This window comes from Globicephala melas, chromosome 15 (assembly GCF_963455315.2).
Source record: "Globicephala melas chromosome 15, mGloMel1.2, whole genome shotgun sequence".
Taxonomy (NCBI): domain Eukaryota; kingdom Metazoa; phylum Chordata; class Mammalia; order Artiodactyla; family Delphinidae; genus Globicephala; species Globicephala melas.
Genome location: NC_083328.1, coordinates 85230249 through 85248638, shown reverse-complemented (window position 1 = coordinate 85248638; position 18390 = coordinate 85230249). Strand labels below are relative to the sequence as shown.

The following is an 18390-nucleotide window of genomic DNA, read 5'->3' as shown; positions in this document are numbered from 1 at the left end:
TTTGATCATTAAGTATAAATAATATAAGAATGCTGACCATCTCACTTAGGATCCAAATAAAAATATTTACACCCCAGGGCAACTCTTAAAGACTAAAACACAGCTGCCCTTTCTTGTTATCTTTAGTGGTCCAAAGTTGATGTTTTCCCCCAAACCTAGGATAGGACACATGCTTTTACTGAAGGCTGGTGCCTTGGAACATGTCAGCTCTCTCTCCACACAGTTTTCCTGGGCCGTCCTCACGTCCCCGGGCTACGTCCAAGGCCTGGGTCCGAGGGCTTCGTGCTCACGACACGATCTCTGAACTTGCCTCTCCCTCCGCTCACCTGTGACGGCATCGAAGAACTCCTCCTCTCCGTTCATCCTTCAGTGCCAGGCTCCTCGCCGCCTGATCTGGAGGGTCTTCTACTGAATCATTGCACTGGATCTACATCGACACTGTAAGAAATTTCACGCTCTGAACTTTCTAAGGTAAAAATCCAATAGGCACTGGAGATCTAAAGGAAAAAAAAACCCAAACATTTTGGTATCCTTAGCTCTCCGAAGTTGTATGGTTTAGAAACATTTAAAAATACCCATTCACCATTCTTGAGGTCAATCTCAATTACATCTGAGCAAAGAAGTAAAAGGACTGATCTCACACAAGAGGAAACAGTCGTGATACCCGCATCCGCCAACGGGCAGCACGTCAACAAGGAACCACTATCTGAAGTTACTTTAAAAGCCACTACACCATACAAGGAAGCAGTGAAACGACTAATCTGGGGGGCGCGTGGACACTTCGAGAGGCAGGTTAGCTAAGGTGAGGCATCCACACGCTGGGGCCCCAACACACCTCCGCTGACGGCCACTGCAAATCTTTACCAGAAGCTGGAACAAACGGTTATAAATAAATGCAAAGTTATGTGAAAACATTTATTTCACATCAACCTGAAACCAATTTTCAATTCTAGAGAATTAAGACTGCTGTGTAAGTTAGCTGTTATCAGTATAAACTGTAATCAACTTAAATTTTCTCAAAATTATTTTAGCTCAATATTTTAGTAGAACTCATGCATATTAACTTCTCCCATCATGAAGTGCAGTATTTCATAAATGGCAAGAGACTGAAGCAAGAGGTCAACCTGATCCCAACAGGTTTGACTTTTTATGAAAATAAGCAGAGACCCATATTTAACTGTGTGAGCCATGTAGCGACGGGACCAAGAGCTCTCCTCCAGTTCTGAGAGCAGTGAAGGAACAGGTGGTCCCGAGGGGGGATGCATCCTCCGTCCTTGGAGTGGCCACACGGAGCTTGGTGACACCTCCAAAGCGCTCATCTCTGGGCTCCATCCTGAGCACATGTAAGCGTCTACATTATGCAACAAACTGGCATTAGGTCATTCCGCTCTTCCTTCCCCAAAAGGCTCTTCCAGAGTTTCCTTTTCCTTTCCCAACTTCCCAACCAGCCAGCAGAACCGGACACCTATGCAGCTTCTGGAAACACCCATTCAAAGCCTCACTCAGTAGTTGATGGTTGAGTTTTCTTTGGCAAATTAGAGAAGCTGTTATTACTTGCTTCTGATTCCTCTCTGATACGACAGGTCCCATCTACAACATCCTGCAATATATTCGATCTCTAGAAGCCACTAAAAGGAACCAGTGTTTCCTGGAGGAGAAATGGCTCAGTCCAGGACTCGGGTCCCTCTACAGGAGCAGGAAGCTGGCAGGACGACTGGGGTCAGGTCAAAAGGCTCAGTCGAACCTACACAGGTTCCCACTGTGACAACGGGACAATGTGAGCCCCGTGAACAGCCAGACGGATGGAACACATTCCATACATTTAAGTCCCTGAGTTCACAGAGATGCTGAAAAAGAAATTAACTGGTCACCATTGGATGGATGATGCCAACACAGTCTTTTGAAAACGAGGACACGACAGGAAAGCGTTGAGCCTTTCAGTGGCCTTCCTATGCAGACTCCCTGTCCCACTTTGTTTATTTATTTATTTGGCTGCATTGGGTCTTAGTTGCGCATGTGGGATCTTTCATTGTGGTGAGTGGGCTCTCTAGCTGTGGCGCGGGCTCTAGAGCGCTCCGGCTCAGTAGTTGTGGCACGCTGGCTTAGTTGCCCCTTGGCATGTGGGATCTTAGTTCCCCGATCAGGGATTGAACCCGCGTCCCCTGCATTGGAAGGAGGATTCTTTTTTTAAATATTTTTTTATTTTTATTTTTTTTGCAGTACGCGGGCCTCTCACTGTTGTGGCCTCTCCCGTTGCGGAGCACAGGCTCCGGACACGCAGGCTCAGCGGCCATGGCTCACGGGCCCAGCCGCTCCGCGGCACGTGGGATCCTCCCGGACGGGGGCACGAACCCGCGTCCCCTGCATCGGCAGGCGGACTCCCAACCACTGCGCCACCAGGGAAGCCCCCGGAAGGAGGATTCTTAACCACTGGACCAGGGAAGTCCCTCTCTGTCCCACTTTTTAGAGGCGTTCCTGCCGATCCATGAAGGACTCAGGGTGTGTGGCATCGCCGTGTACAACCCTGATGAATTCCCATGTCTGGTCACTGACCATCCACAGCTGTGCTATCATAGACCCAGATGTGCTACGTGACTCCTCTGAAGGGGTCCTGTCAAGAAAAGCAAGCCAGAACCCGGCCCTCCTCCAGCTGCAACTACCAACTTACGGAGCACAGAGAACAGAGGAACGTGCTAAACCCCACCGTGGGGGCACGGTGGGCAAAATCCAGACTCTGGTAAAGTCTACAGGGCAAAGCCCAGCTTCTTCAACCAATAAATCACCAAGGAAAAAGAGAATGACAGGGGAAGGGATACTTTGCTATCTCGACGGAGGTGACAGTTTCATGGGTGTAGACATAGGTCAAAACTCACTGTACACTATAATATGTGCAACTTAACTGTATGTCAAATTATACCACAAAAATGATACTTTAAAAAAAGGCACAGGTGTCATAATTGCATTTTTTTAAAAGAGCCTTGGGACTTCCCTGGTGGTCCAGTGGTTAAGACTCCGTGCTTCCAATGCAGAGGATGCAGGTTTGATCCCTGGTGGGGGAACTAAGATCCCATATGCTGTGCAGCACGGCCAAAAAAAAAATTTTTTTTTAAATATATTTTTAAAAGAGGCCTTATCTTTTAGAGCTACACACTGAAATATGTACAGATGAAATGATAGCATGTCTGGGATTTTCTTCAAAATGACTTGGGAGGAGTGGGCAGGGTGATTAATGGGACAAGATGGGCCAGGAACTGGTAAACTGCTGAGGCTAGAAATGGGCTCACAGGGGACCGCTGTGCTATTCTGTCTGCTTCTCTGTACATTTAAAATCTCCCGGGACTTCCCTGGTGGCACAGTGGATAGGGAGCCGCCCGCCAATGCAGGCAACACAGGTTTGATCTCTGGTCCAGGAAGATACCACATGCCGCAGAGCAACTAAGCCTGTGCGCCACAACTACTGAGCCTCTAGAGCCTGCGAGACACAACTACTGAAGCCCTCGTGCCTAGAGCCCGTGCTCTGCAACAAGAGAAGCCACCGCCATGAGAAGCCTGTGCACCGCAATGAAGAGTGGCCCCCATTCACCACAACCAGAGAAAGCCTGCGTGCAGCAACGAAGACCCAACGCGGTCAAAAATAAATAGAATTAAATCTTTAAAAAACAATTTTTAAAAATAATAAAAGACTACATCCTTTGTTATTAAAAAATAAAATCTCCCATAATAAAAGGCACGTTTAAAGCCATGGTATTTTCCTTTTTTATATGCTTCCTCACCTGTAACAAAAGTCCTAATGTTAAAAGTAAATCAATCCAAACTTATGGAAAGTCTTTAAAATGAGGGTGTAAGATGTCAGGCTGGACAAACACTGAAGTCACGGGCTGGGCCGACAGCTGGGACTGTGACACGGCTGCAGTCCCTGCGATCCTGCTACGAGGACCACGCTGTCCGACCCTCACCAAGTACCGGAGCCCCGTCTGGGGAGGCTCCACAAGGTCAAGGCCAAAAGCCTCACAGCAGCCATCAGACTTGCTCGCGTGTGCAAGGTGGAGAGTTAATCCCACCCAGAGTGCAGGCGATTCACACATTGTATCTTCTTTGTTTTGCCCGGTGGAAACTAGGCACTGCTACGGAGTATCCACACGAGGGGGCGGTGAGGAGGCCAGGCCTGGATGGGGGGGCCTCTCCCGGGTGGGGGGCCCTCTGGGGGCAGAGTGGGCAGGGCATCCTCGCTCCCCCTCAGTTTCCCCCCCACCTGACCCCCCTCAGAAGCCTTGCTGCTGCAGGACCCGCCGGTTCGCCCCGGCTGAGTGGCCTCTGACCCCGAGGTGGGCCCCGCCCCCATCCGGCCACACCCCTGTGGAGGGGACGGCGCGGGGCGGGAGCAGAAGCGTCTTTTCCAGCGCGCCTGTTGTGCCCTCAGAGAACGATCCATGAAGACAGTGCTTCAGGAAAGGGCTTTCTTTTTTAAAATCAGCTCTTTCTGGTCAGCTGCTTCCTTTTCTAACTCTAGAGAAAAACACGGAAAAATAAGCTTGTGCCGGACATCTTCGCTGGCCTCCGGGGCCCCTCCTCCAGCCCCGCCCCAAGCGCTCCCTCCCGGCCTCTTCAGGGGACACCAGCCGGGGCGCCCCACTGCTGCCAGGTCCGCACAAGGTGCCTGGCCCCCCACAGGGCCCCCCAGCTCTCTTCAAGGTGCCCACTCCGACCGCGCTGCCCCGAGCTCCCAGGACCCGGCTCCAAACGCAGTGTCCACCGCCACGTACATGAAGACCTGCATTCAAGTGTTACAAGCCCATCTCTACATTTTCTTAGAAAAGCAGACCCAGTCACCGAGGAATAAGTGGCTGCCTAAGGGCCCTGGGGGTTAATCTCCACGGTCAACTCGCTAGAGACTCGAATTGCGCATTTACTTCTCTTTCGCAATAAAAAACGGGCAAGCAACCTGTAGGTGTGATCTTCACAAAGAAAGAAAAGCTCACCAATAATTGAAGATTCTAAAGCTACTTTTGTGGTTAAACAACAATTCTGAATTTAAATTGTTCAAAATAATATAAATTTTATTTAGTAATTTAAAAATACATTAGCAAGCATCAACCAGATAGAAGATAAAGAAAGAAACAGAGGACTTGAACAACACAATCAACCAACTAGATCTAACAAACGTATCCAAAACTCCACCCAACAACAGAACACACCTTCTTCTCAAGTACACATGGGACGTTCTCCAGGATAGACCATATGTTAGGCCACAGATCACTTCTCAAGAGATTTTAAATGATAGATATACAAACATCTTCTCTGACCCTAAGAGAATGAGTTAGAAATCAGTAACAGGTACTACGTATAAAACAGACAACTGATGGGAACATACTGTATGGCACCGGGAACACTGCCTAATGCACTGCGGTAACCTAAATAGGAGCGAAGTCCAGAAGGGAGGGGTTATCTGCATGTGTATAGCTGAATCATTTTGTTATGCAGTGGAGGCTAAGACAACATTGTAAAGCAACCATGCTGCAATAAAAATTAATTTAAAAAAAATCAGTAACAGAAGGAAAAATGGAAAATTCACAAAATTCTGGAAACTAAGTAACATTCTCTTGGGAATTCCCTGGTGGTCCAGTGGTTAGGACTCGGGCTTTCACTCCCGGGGGCCCGGGTTCAATTCCCAGTCAGGGAACTAAGATCCGGCAAGCCTCACGGCACGGCCAAAACAAAACAGAACAAAAAATTCTCTTAAAAAACCAACAGATCAAAGAAAAAAGTTACAAGTGAAATTAGGAAATCTTTAGAAACAAATGAAAACACTACACACCAAAATTTACGGGATGCAGTGACAGCAGTGCTAAGGGGAAAATTTACAGCTACCATCACTTACATTAAAAAAATAAGGACTTCCCTGGTGGCACAGTGGTTAAGAATCCACCTGCCAATGCAGGGGACATGGGTTTGAGCCCTGGTCCGGGAAGATCCCACATTCTGCGGAACAACTAAGCCCGTGAGCTACAACTACTGAGCCTGCGCTCTAGAGCCTGCGAGCCACAACTACTGAAGCCTGCACACCTAGAGCCCGTGCTCCACAAGAGAAGCCACCACAAAGAGAAGCCCACGCACCACAACGAAGAGTGGCCCCCGCTCGCCACAACTACAGAAAGTGCGCGCACAGCAATGAAGACCCAACACAGTCAAATAAATTAATTTTAAAAAAATACCACATTTTCTAAAAAATAAAAACAATTCCGTTTACAATACCATCTAAAACAATAAAGTACTTAGGAATTAACCAAGGAGGTTAAAGACTGTACAATGAAAGCTATAAAACACTGCCAAAAGAAATTAAAGACATAAGCAAATGGAAACACATCCCATGTCCATGGACTGGAAGACTGAATATTAAGATGTCAACACTTACTCAGCCATAAAAAAGGAACAAAATTGGGTCAATTGGGTCCATATGGATGGACCTAGAGTCTGTCATACAGAGTGAAGTAAGTCAGAAAGAAAAAAACAAATATCAGATATTAACGCATATACATGGAATCTAGAAAAGCAGTACAGATGAACCTATTTGCAGGGCAGGAATAGAGACACAGACGTAGAAAACGGATGTGTGGACATGGGAGCGGGGGGGGGACTAACTGGGAGATTAGGATTGACATATACACACTACCCTGTGTAAGACTGATAGCTAGGGGGAACTTGCTGTATAGCACAGGGAGCTCAGCTCCGTGCTCTGTGACAACCTGGATGGGTGGGTTGGGGGGTGGGAGGGAGGTCCAAGAGGGAGGGGAAATAGGTATACATATAGCTGCTTCATTCACTTCGTTGCACAGCAGAAACTAACACAGCATTGTAAAGCAACTGTACTCCAATTTAAAAAAAGAAAAAAAAGATGTCAATACCACACAAAGCAATCTACAGATTCAATACAATCCCTATCAAACCCCAATGGTGTTTTTTGCAGAGACAGAAACATCCATTCTAAAATTCGTATGTAATCTCGACCCTGAATAGCCAAAACAATCTTGAAGAAAGGAGAACAAAGCTAGAAGACTCACACTTCCTGATTTCAAAACTTACTACAAAACTACAGTAATCAAAACAATGTGGTACTAGCACAAAGACCAATGGAAAAGAAGAGGGGGCCCAGAAATAAACTCTCACATATACCATCAAGTGATTTGTGACAGGTGTGTCAAGACCATTCAAGAAGGAAAGGGCTGTGTCTTCAACAAATGGTGCTGGGAATCTGGATATCCACATGCAAAAGAATGAAGTAGGACCCTATCTTACACCATATACAAAAATTAACTCTAAATGGATCAAGGACCTAAATGTAAGATCTAAAACTAAAAAACTCTTAGAGGAAAACATATGGCAAAACCTTTACAACTTTGGATTTGGCAATGATTTCTTGGATAAGACACCAAAGGCAGAGGCAATTAACAAAAAATTAGACAAACTGGACTTTATGAAAAATTTAAAAATCTGTGCGTCAGACACTATCAACAGAGTACAGAGGCAACCCCAGAATGGGAGAAAATATTCACAAATCATACATCTGACAACAGATTAATATCCTGAATATATAGAGAACTCCTAACACTCAATAACAAAAAACAAACGAGCTGATTCAAAAATGGGCAAAAGACCTAAATAGACATTTCACCAAAGAACATATATACAAATGGCCAATAAGCACATGAAAAGATGCTCAACTCACTAAACATCATGGAAATGCCAATCAAAGCCATAATGAGATACAATCTCACACCCATTAGGATGGCTACTATCAAAAAAAAAAAAAAAAACCACAGAAAATAACAAGTCTTGGTGAGGATATGTAGAAACAGGAACCCTTGTGCACTGTTGGTAAGAATGTAAAATGGTACAGCTGCTGTGGGAAACGGTAGGGCAGTTCCTCAAAAAATTAAAAATAGAATTACCATGTGATCCAGCAATTCCACTTCTGGGTATATACCCAAAAGAATTGAAAGCAAGGTCTCGAAGGGATATTTGTGCACCCAAGTTCACAGCAGCATTGTTCACAATAGCTAAAACATGGAAGCAACCCAAGTGTCCATCCACAAACAAAAGGATAAGCAAAACGTGGTCTAGACATACAGTAGAATATTCTTCAGCCTTAAAAAGGAAGAAAGTCCTGTACTATGCTACAGCACAGATGAACCTTGAGGGCATTTTGACCGGTGAGATAAGCCAGACACAGAAAGACAAATATTGTGTGATTCCACTTATCTGAGGTCCCTGGAGGAGTCAAATTCATAGAGGCAGAAAGCAGAAGGTGGTTGTCAGGGGCTGGGGGAGGGGGTGGGGACTTGGTGTTTAATGGGTAAAGAGTTTCCATTTTACAAGATGAAAAGAGCGATGGGGATGGACGGTGGTGATGGCTGTATATACAACCACTGAACTGCGCGCTTAAACATGGTCAAGATGGTAATTTTTATGCTATGTGTATTTTACCACAATTAAAAAAAATTTTTCTCATTTTATTTTTATTTATTTTTGGCTGTGTTGGGTCTTCGTTGCTGCGCGAAGGCTTCCTCTAGTTGTGGCGAGCGGGGGCTACTCTTCGTTGCAGTGCACAGGCTTCTCCTTGCGGTGGCTTCTCTTGTTGTGAAGCACAGGCTCTAGGCACGTGGGCTTCAGGAGTTGTGGCGCGTGGGCTTCAGTAGTTGTGGCTCACGGGCTTCAGTAGTTGTGAGTCGCGGGCTCTAGAGTGCAGGCTCAGTAGTTGTGGTGCACGGGCTTAGATGCCCTGCGGCATGTGGGATCTTCCCGGACCAGGGATCTTCCCGGACCAGGGCTCGAACCCATGTCCCCTGCATTGGCAGGTGGATTCTTAACCACTGTGCCACCAGGAAAGTCCCGAATTTTTTAATTGGAAAAAAATACATTAGCAAGTAGGACAAACAAGAAATGAACAATTATGCACAGAGCTCCACGCTCTGGGTGCCAAGCTTACGCAGCAGTACTCTGGAAAGGAAAAGTTCCACTGGGAACTTTGATAGATTCTCAAATGACAGACTCTCACTCAGAAGGGCCCAAACCCCATCCAACACTCAAACCTCAGGGTATGTTTCTCCTTCTAACGTTCAGTGCAATGCAGCATAAACTTTGCAGCCCATTTCCACCAGGAAAGGCAACTGGCCAAGTGAGATCAGGGAGCTGAAGAGCTGAGGGCAGTGGCTCAGGGCGGGAGGCGGGTTTGGAAACTGAGGAACAGGGCGTGGAAGAACTGGCCAGGAGACCCGCAGAGAAGATTCCACGAAGTCTGGTCCCACCCCCTTCCCCCACAGAGGTCACACTCAGAGGGCGGTCACAGAGCAGGTGCCCCCAAAGAACTGCAGGTGAGACGTGGCCAGGGCCTCAGCCAAGAGGCAAGCTTCACTAACCGGACACTTGCTCAACCCACCGGATGCAGAAAACTGGGTTCCCATCAAGAACGAGTCAGAGACAGAAGCAAGCAAGCGGCAGCCCTCGAGAGCGCGGTCCACCCGTAAGACCCTCGCTGCCCCACAGCTCTCAAGGTCAAGGCCAAACCCGTCCCAGAAGCAGGCAGGCCTGTGCCCAGTGCAGACGGCAGCAGCGCGCCACGGGCCAGTGACAGAGCAAACCAAAGGCACTGGCATCTCCCCAAGGGCCTCTCCTTCCCAGGGAGCGGCCTGGCAGGGACCACCCTGGCCACGCCGCCTGAGGCTGGCCTGTCACACCCCAGAAAGATGCTATGGTGACGCCTAAATGTTACCAGAGCACACAGGCTGGGGTGCCCACCAAAAATGTGGAACCAGTGTCACTTCTGAGTGTGGAAACCACAGAGTTTAACACGCAATGGACACAATTATTATCAGGAGGAATTAAGAACTGAAGGATGGGGATGGGAAAATTAAATTGGGAAAAGTGAAACCGAGGCTGCTAGGTGATGGGAACACACCCTGAGGACAGCGCCGGCCTGGGGAGGCTCTCCCAACCCGGCCGCTCCCGGGAAAGGCACAAGGCCCGGGGCCACCACCAGCCCTGGGGCCTCCAGGAGGCCTCACCCTCTCCACGGGGCAGTGCCACTGAGGGAGGACAGTGCTTCCTGGCCACACCACCTCCATGGTCACTGACTGTTTCAGTGTTTCAGTTTTGAGATGTCCACTTTGCAAAGTAAGCCCACCTGGATGCCTAACGACCCCTATCCTAGTCACGCCCACCATGCCATGGTGCCCACTTTCTTTCTTTTGTAAAAGAACAAAACTGGGGCTTCCCTGGTAGCGCAGTGGTTGGGGGTCCACCTGCCGATACAGGGGACGCGGGTTCGTGCCCTGGTTCAGGAGGATCCCACGTGCCGCAGAGCGGCTGGGCCCGTGGGCCATGGCCGCTGGGCCTGCGCGTCCGGAGCCTGTGCTCCGCAGCGGGAGAGGCCGCAGCAGTGAGAGGCCCGCGTACCGCAAAAAAAAACAAAACAAAAAGAACAAAACTTAACTGGAAACAAACACTCAACCTGTACAGATTCCAGAGCCGCATTGCAGAACCTCCGGCCATGCTGGAAATGCTCGGACGTGCTCTGCCCAGGGCAGTGGCCACTGGCCGCGGGTGACCTTAAGCATTTGAATCAAGTGGAGAGGAAGCCAATGCTTCTTTCTCTGTGATGCGACCCAGTTGAATTTCTTCCACTTCAACTGCCCACAGGTGGCAGGTGGCGTCCATCCTGGACAGAGCGCTCTAGGGCCTCACTGGGCTGGGACACCACGGGGGCCCTAGGAAGCTCCAGTGGCCCCACCAAGCAGAGGGAGGAACGTGGGAAGGAGGCGGCAGGCGGAGCCGGCAGTGCTTGGCCTCTGCGCACAAGTCCAGGCGGCGGCAGCAGGGCTGGCCCAGTCTCCGCAGCCTTCCACGGCCAGCCACGGATGGAGCGCAGAGAAGGGCATCAGGCCAAGCCTGTCCTTTATTCTTATGCCCAAAGCCACCCTGGCTTTCTCACCTTGTACTCCCTGAATGTGCATTTTGCTGGCTGCTGAAGAAAGATCAGGCCTTCATATTCCTGTGTCTGTAAAAGCTTAGTGGTGGAATCAAATAAATGCCCCGACTCTACTCCCAGCAAAGCCTCTTGAAAGGGTGGCCATCATCTGCAGAGCGCCCGCGCACGCGTGTCTCGGTGCCCCCGGGGAGGCATCGAGTGGCCTTTTGGACACTGGTTCCTTATACTCGAGCGGAATCCGGTTCAGCCCAGTTGTGCAGGAGGCGCCATTTTGAGGGCAAAACAAGTAAACGTGTGCTTTCTGTCTGTGCAGCTTTAAGAGCACCGGCCTTCTGCAGGGCTGCGTGATCTTCATCACGACATCAGCTGCCTGATGCTTCGGGGAACGTAACGCTTCTTCCCTGAGGGTGGGTGTCAGCGTCGGCGGCCGGGGCAGCCTAGCCCCGGAAGGCCTCCCGTCTCATCCCCGCCAGCGAGCAGGTTACAGTCAGCACACGGACTGGCCAACGTGCTTAGGGGTTCGGGCAAGAAACTGAAAGTTTGCAGACCTGAGGAAGGTAAAGGAACCTCCTGCTGTGTAAACAACTGCATTAGTCGCCCACTGTTTGCCATACTCCACGCCAATGGGGAGGCCTTGAAGGGCAGGCACAGGGCAACCAGCCCGGCCCCCAGGAGCGGCCACGGGAGCCACACCTCCTGTCGGGACTCGGCAGGAGCCTAGAGCCCCACCCACATCCTCGCCCACGACAGACTCCCTCCAGCCCCGTGCCACGCCCCCACCCCCGCACCAACTGCTTCCTATGCAACAGTGAGCACCGAAGACGTACCACGCATGTCGAGGAACACGTTTTTACAACCCGGCACAGAGCACTGCAAACAAGTACCGCACGAGATGAATGGATGTTCTTTGGTGCAGACGCGTTTGTCCGAATCAACCTCATCATTCTGGAACCCAGAGTAAAGCAGAGTGGTTTGAATGCAGCCTGGGGAGTGGGTGAGAGGGCTCTGAACAGGGAGCCTGTCCATAGCCTCTGGGCCCGTGTTCAGAGAAAACCACAAGAGCGGCAGCCACACCAGAGGCAGCGCGCTGACAGCCGCGGAGAAGGCAGACCATTGAAGTGCCCCTCCCCACGGCTTGTCCATCTCTGATGAGGACCAAGGGCCCGGACGCACTGGGGCAGGATGCTTCCGATGCCACCTCCATCACAGGGCAGGGTCCGGTTTCACAGCCTCGCCCTTTCGCCCACTTCCCTCTCCTATTCCAGGTTCTTCCCGCCAGCTCTCGCCCAAGTAGGACCTGCTCAGCCCCTGACCGGTTTCACCCTGCTGAGGGCCCCTGACCGGTTTCACCCTGCTGAGAAATGTATCATCTGGTGTCCCGCCTGCCCCAGTCACCCCTAACCATGCTTCCTGAGCACTAACGGGGTGGGTGTTTAAACCAAGGTCAGGGAAGTCCACGAATTTCTAACCACCCCCCCGCAAAAAAAAGAGAAACAAATAAAAAGAGAAAAATTGCAAAATTCTGTTTGTGTTCATTTTCCCCCAGGAACACGACTCCGACTCTTCATTCAGTTCTCAAAGGAGGGGGTCCCTGATGCAAAACAGGTTAGCACCCCATGGTGGGTCCCAAGCTCTGGCGAGCACACCAGCCACACTGGAATCATGGGAGTGTGCCCCCCCCCCCCCCCACACACACACACGGCCCTGGGCCTCCCGCCTGGAAGCCTGGATCCAGGAGATCCGGGGCTGGCCGTGAGCCTACACTTTCTACAGAGTTCCGCAGGTTTTTCTGGTGAGAAGCCTCAGCACCGAACCCACAGTGCCCTACCTCTGAGACAGAGCCCAGGGCAGCGCTCTGGAGCCGCCCCCGCCCCGGGACCCCCCTACCCTCTCCCTGGTGTGTTAGAACACGCCCCACAGTTAATCTTTAGAACACAGGCACTGGTGCCTCACTGGTACCAAGTCAGGGACAGGATGGCTCTGGTTCTCCCCTGTCGCATGTCGAGCAGGGCGCCCCGCGAAGAATTCTGTCACCGCTAGAATTCTTCATGGTGCTCCTTTCCACCCTCAAAGTTTCACAGTTTGGCCATCAAATCACATGCTTACCTGGTTTAAAGCAACAGCGGAAGTCACTTTCCAGCCAAGCACGGTGGTACAGGCGCCAGGTCACAGCTGATCTTTTCTCACAATCAGCCTTTCGTTTGTTCAGTAAAACACACAGCCTCCCCTGCCCCCATGGCGACCATCGTCTTTTCTAGAACCTGGATTCAGGACGACTTCCCTACAAGACCATTCCTCACGCCAGGCTCTCCCCCAAGAACCCGCGTCCTGCCTGGAACAGGTGCTTCCCTGGGCACTTGTTAAGGCCAGTGGTCCCACCCCTTTGGTAAAGGTATGAGCTCAGAGGTTAGACAGGTCTGCCCAACCCAAAGCCACACAGACCATTCCCTCTGCTTATGTGACCCTGGCGCCCAGGGGTGCAGAGGCGTCCTGAACAGACAGGGAGGCTGTGTGTGTGTGTGCCCAGGAGAGAGTGCCAGGCCCTGTAAGCCCTCAACAGTGTGCACCTTCCCACCAGGCTCCCAGGCTACAGGGCCAGGGCCGAGCCAGCCAGCACTGACGTGGGAGTTTGTGTCTCAAAAGAAATCCTGCAAGAATTCCACTGATGAAATGAAAAAGCGAAGAAAGAGACACACAAACACCCGGCAGAAGTCTCCAGACCTCCATGTTTCTCACACACAGTCCCTTCTGAAGGTGGACCTCCACTGTTTAGCTCATTGCAGAGATTACAGTATTTGCACCACCGGGAGATCCAGCTGAAAGACGGTGATGCTTTGAAATTCTGCCCAATGACCCTGAGTTCTTTTCTGAATTTGGAAGGAAAAGGAAATAAGCCCACAAAGTTCATGGACACGTCGAAGTGACCATTTCATTGCGTGTTTGTTAAGGGGAGCTGCAGGGCTGGGCCGATACTCCACACACGCTTCCAGCCAGAGCGTGATACGGCTGCAACGCCAACGCCTGGGATTTATCAGCAAAAACACTTTGACTGCAGCAGAGACACAAATTAATCACTGTACATGGAAACTGCATTTAAAGTGCCAAACTAGAACCTAGAATATTACAAATTCTTAGGATTTAAGTATTTGTACATAATCAGTAGTGTTCAAATGCTACCTCCCTTCCAGTCTCAATAAGCCATCGTTCAACCTTAAAGTGCACTAAGCTTCAGAAAGGAAACCTCACCCCGCTGTCTGCGTTCCATCCTGAGTCCTCAGGAGAGGTACTGCATGGGCCCAGGGGTCCTTTATAAGACAACCCCACTTGAATAGTCATAACACAGAAATGTCACTGTAGCTCATTTCAGGAGACCTGCAACCCTACCTACCAAAGATTCCCTTAGCTTCACTTCTGCACTGCATTTGTTTGTGTCAGCGGCGGGTGGGGTCAATTTCAGTGCTCTCAGGTCTGGGACAGAAGGTCTACTCAGCACCTACTACAATACCAGAGCCTCTCAGGTTACATTTTCACCTATATTCCTGGCAATAACCCACTTTACAGGCCAACGCCCTTGAGGCAAGAGCAGATAAGTAACTTTCCTCCCATCAAAGTTAGAGAGCAATGGGGCCAAAACCTGAGAGCCCCAGGCCACCTCCGGAAAGATTCTTAAACTCTCAAGTGGAACATGTTAGCCACCTGAGGACGGTCATCACAGCTTTTGCTCAAAGATGCAAGCCCTGCACACCTTATACCCACCAGAGCCAAACTCCTAGGAAAAGACACGGCCTTGGCTTTTCACAGGAATACTAAGGAAATCATTTGAAGACAGTATAAGAACACATAAAACGTTTCCAAAATTTCGCCACCAGAAAAAGAATTGTCACTTTCGTAATTAGCTGAATATAACAAGATTTTAAAAGTCGACCTAGTTTTAAGTACATATCCAAGACTCATTTGCTAGCATTTCCTGGAAGGCATGGATAAGAGGCACGAGGACGAGGGTCAAGTGGCACTTTTTAAACACTGAAATAACACTGCTCATCAAAATGTTAAACCAGAGCTGACCCCCCTGAACGCACATGGGAGGAGAAAGGAAAGCCCTAAGTACACGGTTTACGGCTTTAAGTTCACCACATTAAGTTCGCTCAGAAATGAATTCAAAATCACAACCTCATGCTTTATAGTGTGTCTATCCATCATCACCCCTCCTCCGCCAACTCGCCCTTTTCACACCGTGAACATCAACGACTTCCCTACTAACCAGGGAACGGGGCAGCAGGTGGGGTATTTCAGCAAAATCTTGGATAGCCAGATAGAGAATTACTACTTTATTTTAGAAGAAATAAAATGGTTTTCTAAACATTCATGCTCACCCAAAATGAAAATCGATCAGTTATGTGTGCTGCAAGAAACAAAGTTCTGACACACGGTAATGCAGCACAACTAAATGTTCCACAGAAAAATGCTGAGGGGACCTTGTAAATGAAAACGTTGGTTTTTAAAAGGCAGTAGAGAGCGGTATTTAAGGGTGTAGACTCTGGAGCCAGACTGCCTGCGTTCAAATCCCTGATCCATAACTAACTACTTTGTGATTTAGAGTAAGTTACTTAACCTCTCTGTTCCTCAGCTTCCTCATGAATAGACAAAGGATAATGGAACTAAGAACAAGTCTTGTAGTTTGTTGTGAAAACCACATGAATAAAGTGAATATAATGTGCTTATAGCAGTCCTGGAACAACACTTGTCACGTATTACTGTCATCTTAGATAAGAGCTGTTATTAACAGAAGGACAGGTGAGGCAAGCGGGAAAGGTACATTCTAAGGAGATTCAGTCATCTGCGTACTAAATCACAGCACCCTGCCAGGCGCTGCCCTGGACAAGCGGGAAGTGCAGCCGATAAGGTTCCCGTCTTCATCAAGGGGGACGGGAACGAACAATTTGGAGCACCTACCACAGGCCAGGGACTGCTGGAGACAAGCATTTCATCTGCTGCTCTTATCGGCCCTGCCAGGTAAACGGCACACGTCGCAGAGGAAGGAACTGAGGCCAGGAGAGACGGGAAAACACTGCCAAGCACACAAAGTCATCAAGGGCCTTCACTCTGCCACCAGGGCAAGGAGCCACAAGGACGGGGGTCCCACGACACCTCTTCTCTCCAGCTCCAGTGGATGGAGAGGTCCCGCAGCTTGCAGCCAAGCATGTAGCGGGCATCCCAGAAATGTCTGTTGAACTGAACCGAGTGAGACCACGTCTCCAGATGTGCACGGGCAGCCCCAGAAAAGGGACTAGTGCAAAAGCTTGTCCCAGACTGACCCGTCAGTATAAAAACCCCAGGGACAGGAACACAGCTTCCGGGGAGGTGACCCTCACACTCAAGAGGGCCAGGGACATCGTAACACCACCTGGTTGCTTCTCCCAGAAAAACCCGGGAACACTGATTGGTGATTACCCAACAGTCTTGTTCTGGGCTTATAAAGTCTCAAGATTTATTCTGCTGATTTCTGGAATGTAACTGGAAACAGAAGGAAGCTTTTAAAATCAGATTACAAATCTAATTGATCTAACATATGTGTGAGGTAAAGAGCTCTCCACAGCAGGTACCGTCTGCTGAGGTTGACAAAAACAAAACGAAGAGCAGTGGAAGGGGTGGACACGAGCACAACACCTTGCAGGGTCGAGACAAACCCACAGGTGGTCGCCCGGGCAGGGGAGCGGAGGGAGGGCTGCCCCGCGAGCGCGGACACTGACTCTTCACCCTGGACCCTTCCTGACTGGTTGACCGCGGGCGCCGGCTACCTTAGACACAAGGGGAAGTCGGGGGTCCCAGCGCCCCTGCCCAGCGCGGCCCCCGACTCATCCCTGCCGCTGAGAGGGGCGCCCGGGCCAGCTCTCCAGCCGACTTCCGGGTGCGGTGTCCGGCAGTGCGGCCCGGGGCCGCAGTTGCCCGGCGACGCGGGGTCTGGGCGACCGCCCGGTATCCAGGCCCGCCGCCCCCGCCGCCGGCAGCCAAGTTTCCTCCCAAGTTTCCTCCGGGCCGGGACGCGGCCGGCGGGCGGGCGGGCGGGCGGCGGGGGGCCGGCCGGGCCGGGGTCGGGGCCTGGCCGGCGCGCGGGGGTCACGGGGCTCCGGCTCCACTCGTCCCGGCCCGGCCTCCCCGCCGCCCGCAGCCCAGGCCCGCCCGCCCGATGCTGGGCGCCGTTCCCAGGCAACTCGGGGTCGGGGTCCCGGCCGGGTCACTCACCTGGACCGCGATCCTTCCAGCGCCGACCGAGCTCCGCTGCCCGCCCCGCCCCCGCCCCGCAGGCCCGCGACCCACTGACACCAAGGCGGAAGTGCGGCCGGCTGCCCAGTCGACTGACAGCCGGCGCCCGCCACTCACTGCGTCCGGCGCCGTCGCGTCGGCCGCCGCCCGCCCAATCAGCGCCCGGCCCGAGGGCCGAGCCGGGAGGCGGGAGTATGCTAATAGCACCGCCTGATCGGCCCCGCCCCCCGCCCCATGGGAGTCCGGCCCACGCGGAGGAATGACGACTCGGGTAACCAATCAAGGCAGGGGGGGCGGGGATATGCAGATATTGACCCGAAAGGGGCGGGCGGGTGGGAGGAAGGGGCGTGGCTGGATGAGCTGAGTTTACAAACAGCGAGTCGGGTGGCCGGGGCGCGGGTACATGGCGCGCTGAGTCCTCCGCGCCTGGCGCTCCCAACCCCCGGGGACGGGCGGAGGCGGGAGTCACCCTCCTAAAGCTGCCTTCTCAGCTCAAGCATCTTTCAGGGCTTCCCACCGTCCACCCTCCGTGCCATGCCTTTCACCACTCACCAAAACCCGGCGCCAGTGTACCCTCCGGCTGCATCCCTGACCGTTCACTCCCTTGTTTAAAACCTTTGGGGGCTCTTACTGACCCGTAGTGACGCCATGGTTAAGCCCAGAAGCTCTGGAGTCAGACCCGAGCTTGCATCCTTACCAGCTGTATGGCCGTGGGCAAGTAAACTAACCTCTTTGAGCCTATGAGTACCAAGGTTTTCCTTTGAAAACCAGGTTTCTCCCACCCAATCCCATCTAAATCTTGGGTCTGGTTTGGGGTGGGTGGAGTAACATGGATCAGGCTGGCTGCTGAGAGTCACAGCGATTGGATCAGGGGTGAGCAGGTGACCCTGTCCTGGCCAGTGAAGGTCAGTCCTGGGACTTTTGCTGGGAGTCAGAGAGCTCAGGCCAGAGGGAAAACTGAGGTCACAGACCTCCACAGAGCTGGGCTAGGTGACAGAAAGATGCATCGATAAGTCTGGGGCTACTGATGGGCACCATGTCTCCACTAGGGGAGGGGGCACCTGGGAATGAAACCAACCCAGAGGAAAGCAAGAGCAAATACCCCTGGGTCTCCTGGAACCAGCTGCACCCTCAGCAAGCTCTAT

The 18390-nt window shown here is 51.4% G+C and overlaps 1 protein-coding gene across 4 annotated transcripts in view; it reads right to left on the bottom strand.

Moving 5' to 3' along the window:
• The window catches only part of OSBPL2 (oxysterol binding protein like 2), a 47814-nt gene extending 30490 nt beyond the window's left edge, over positions 1 to 17324 (bottom strand). For 2 of the 4 annotated variants that reach the window (XM_030841649.2, XM_030841650.2), the window contains exons 1-2: positions 17225 to 17324; positions 327 to 497 (exon numbers count right to left, since the gene is read on the bottom strand). In XM_030841649.2, the coding sequence (XP_030697509.1) occupies positions 327 to 363 (37 nt within the window). In that variant the 5' untranslated portion in view covers positions 364 to 497; positions 17225 to 17324. The remainder of the gene's footprint in view (positions 1 to 326; positions 498 to 17224) is intronic. The other 2 variants (XM_060284439.1, XM_060284440.2) reach the window with 1 other exon arrangement.
• Between the last annotated feature and the right edge of the window lie 1066 nt (positions 17325 to 18390).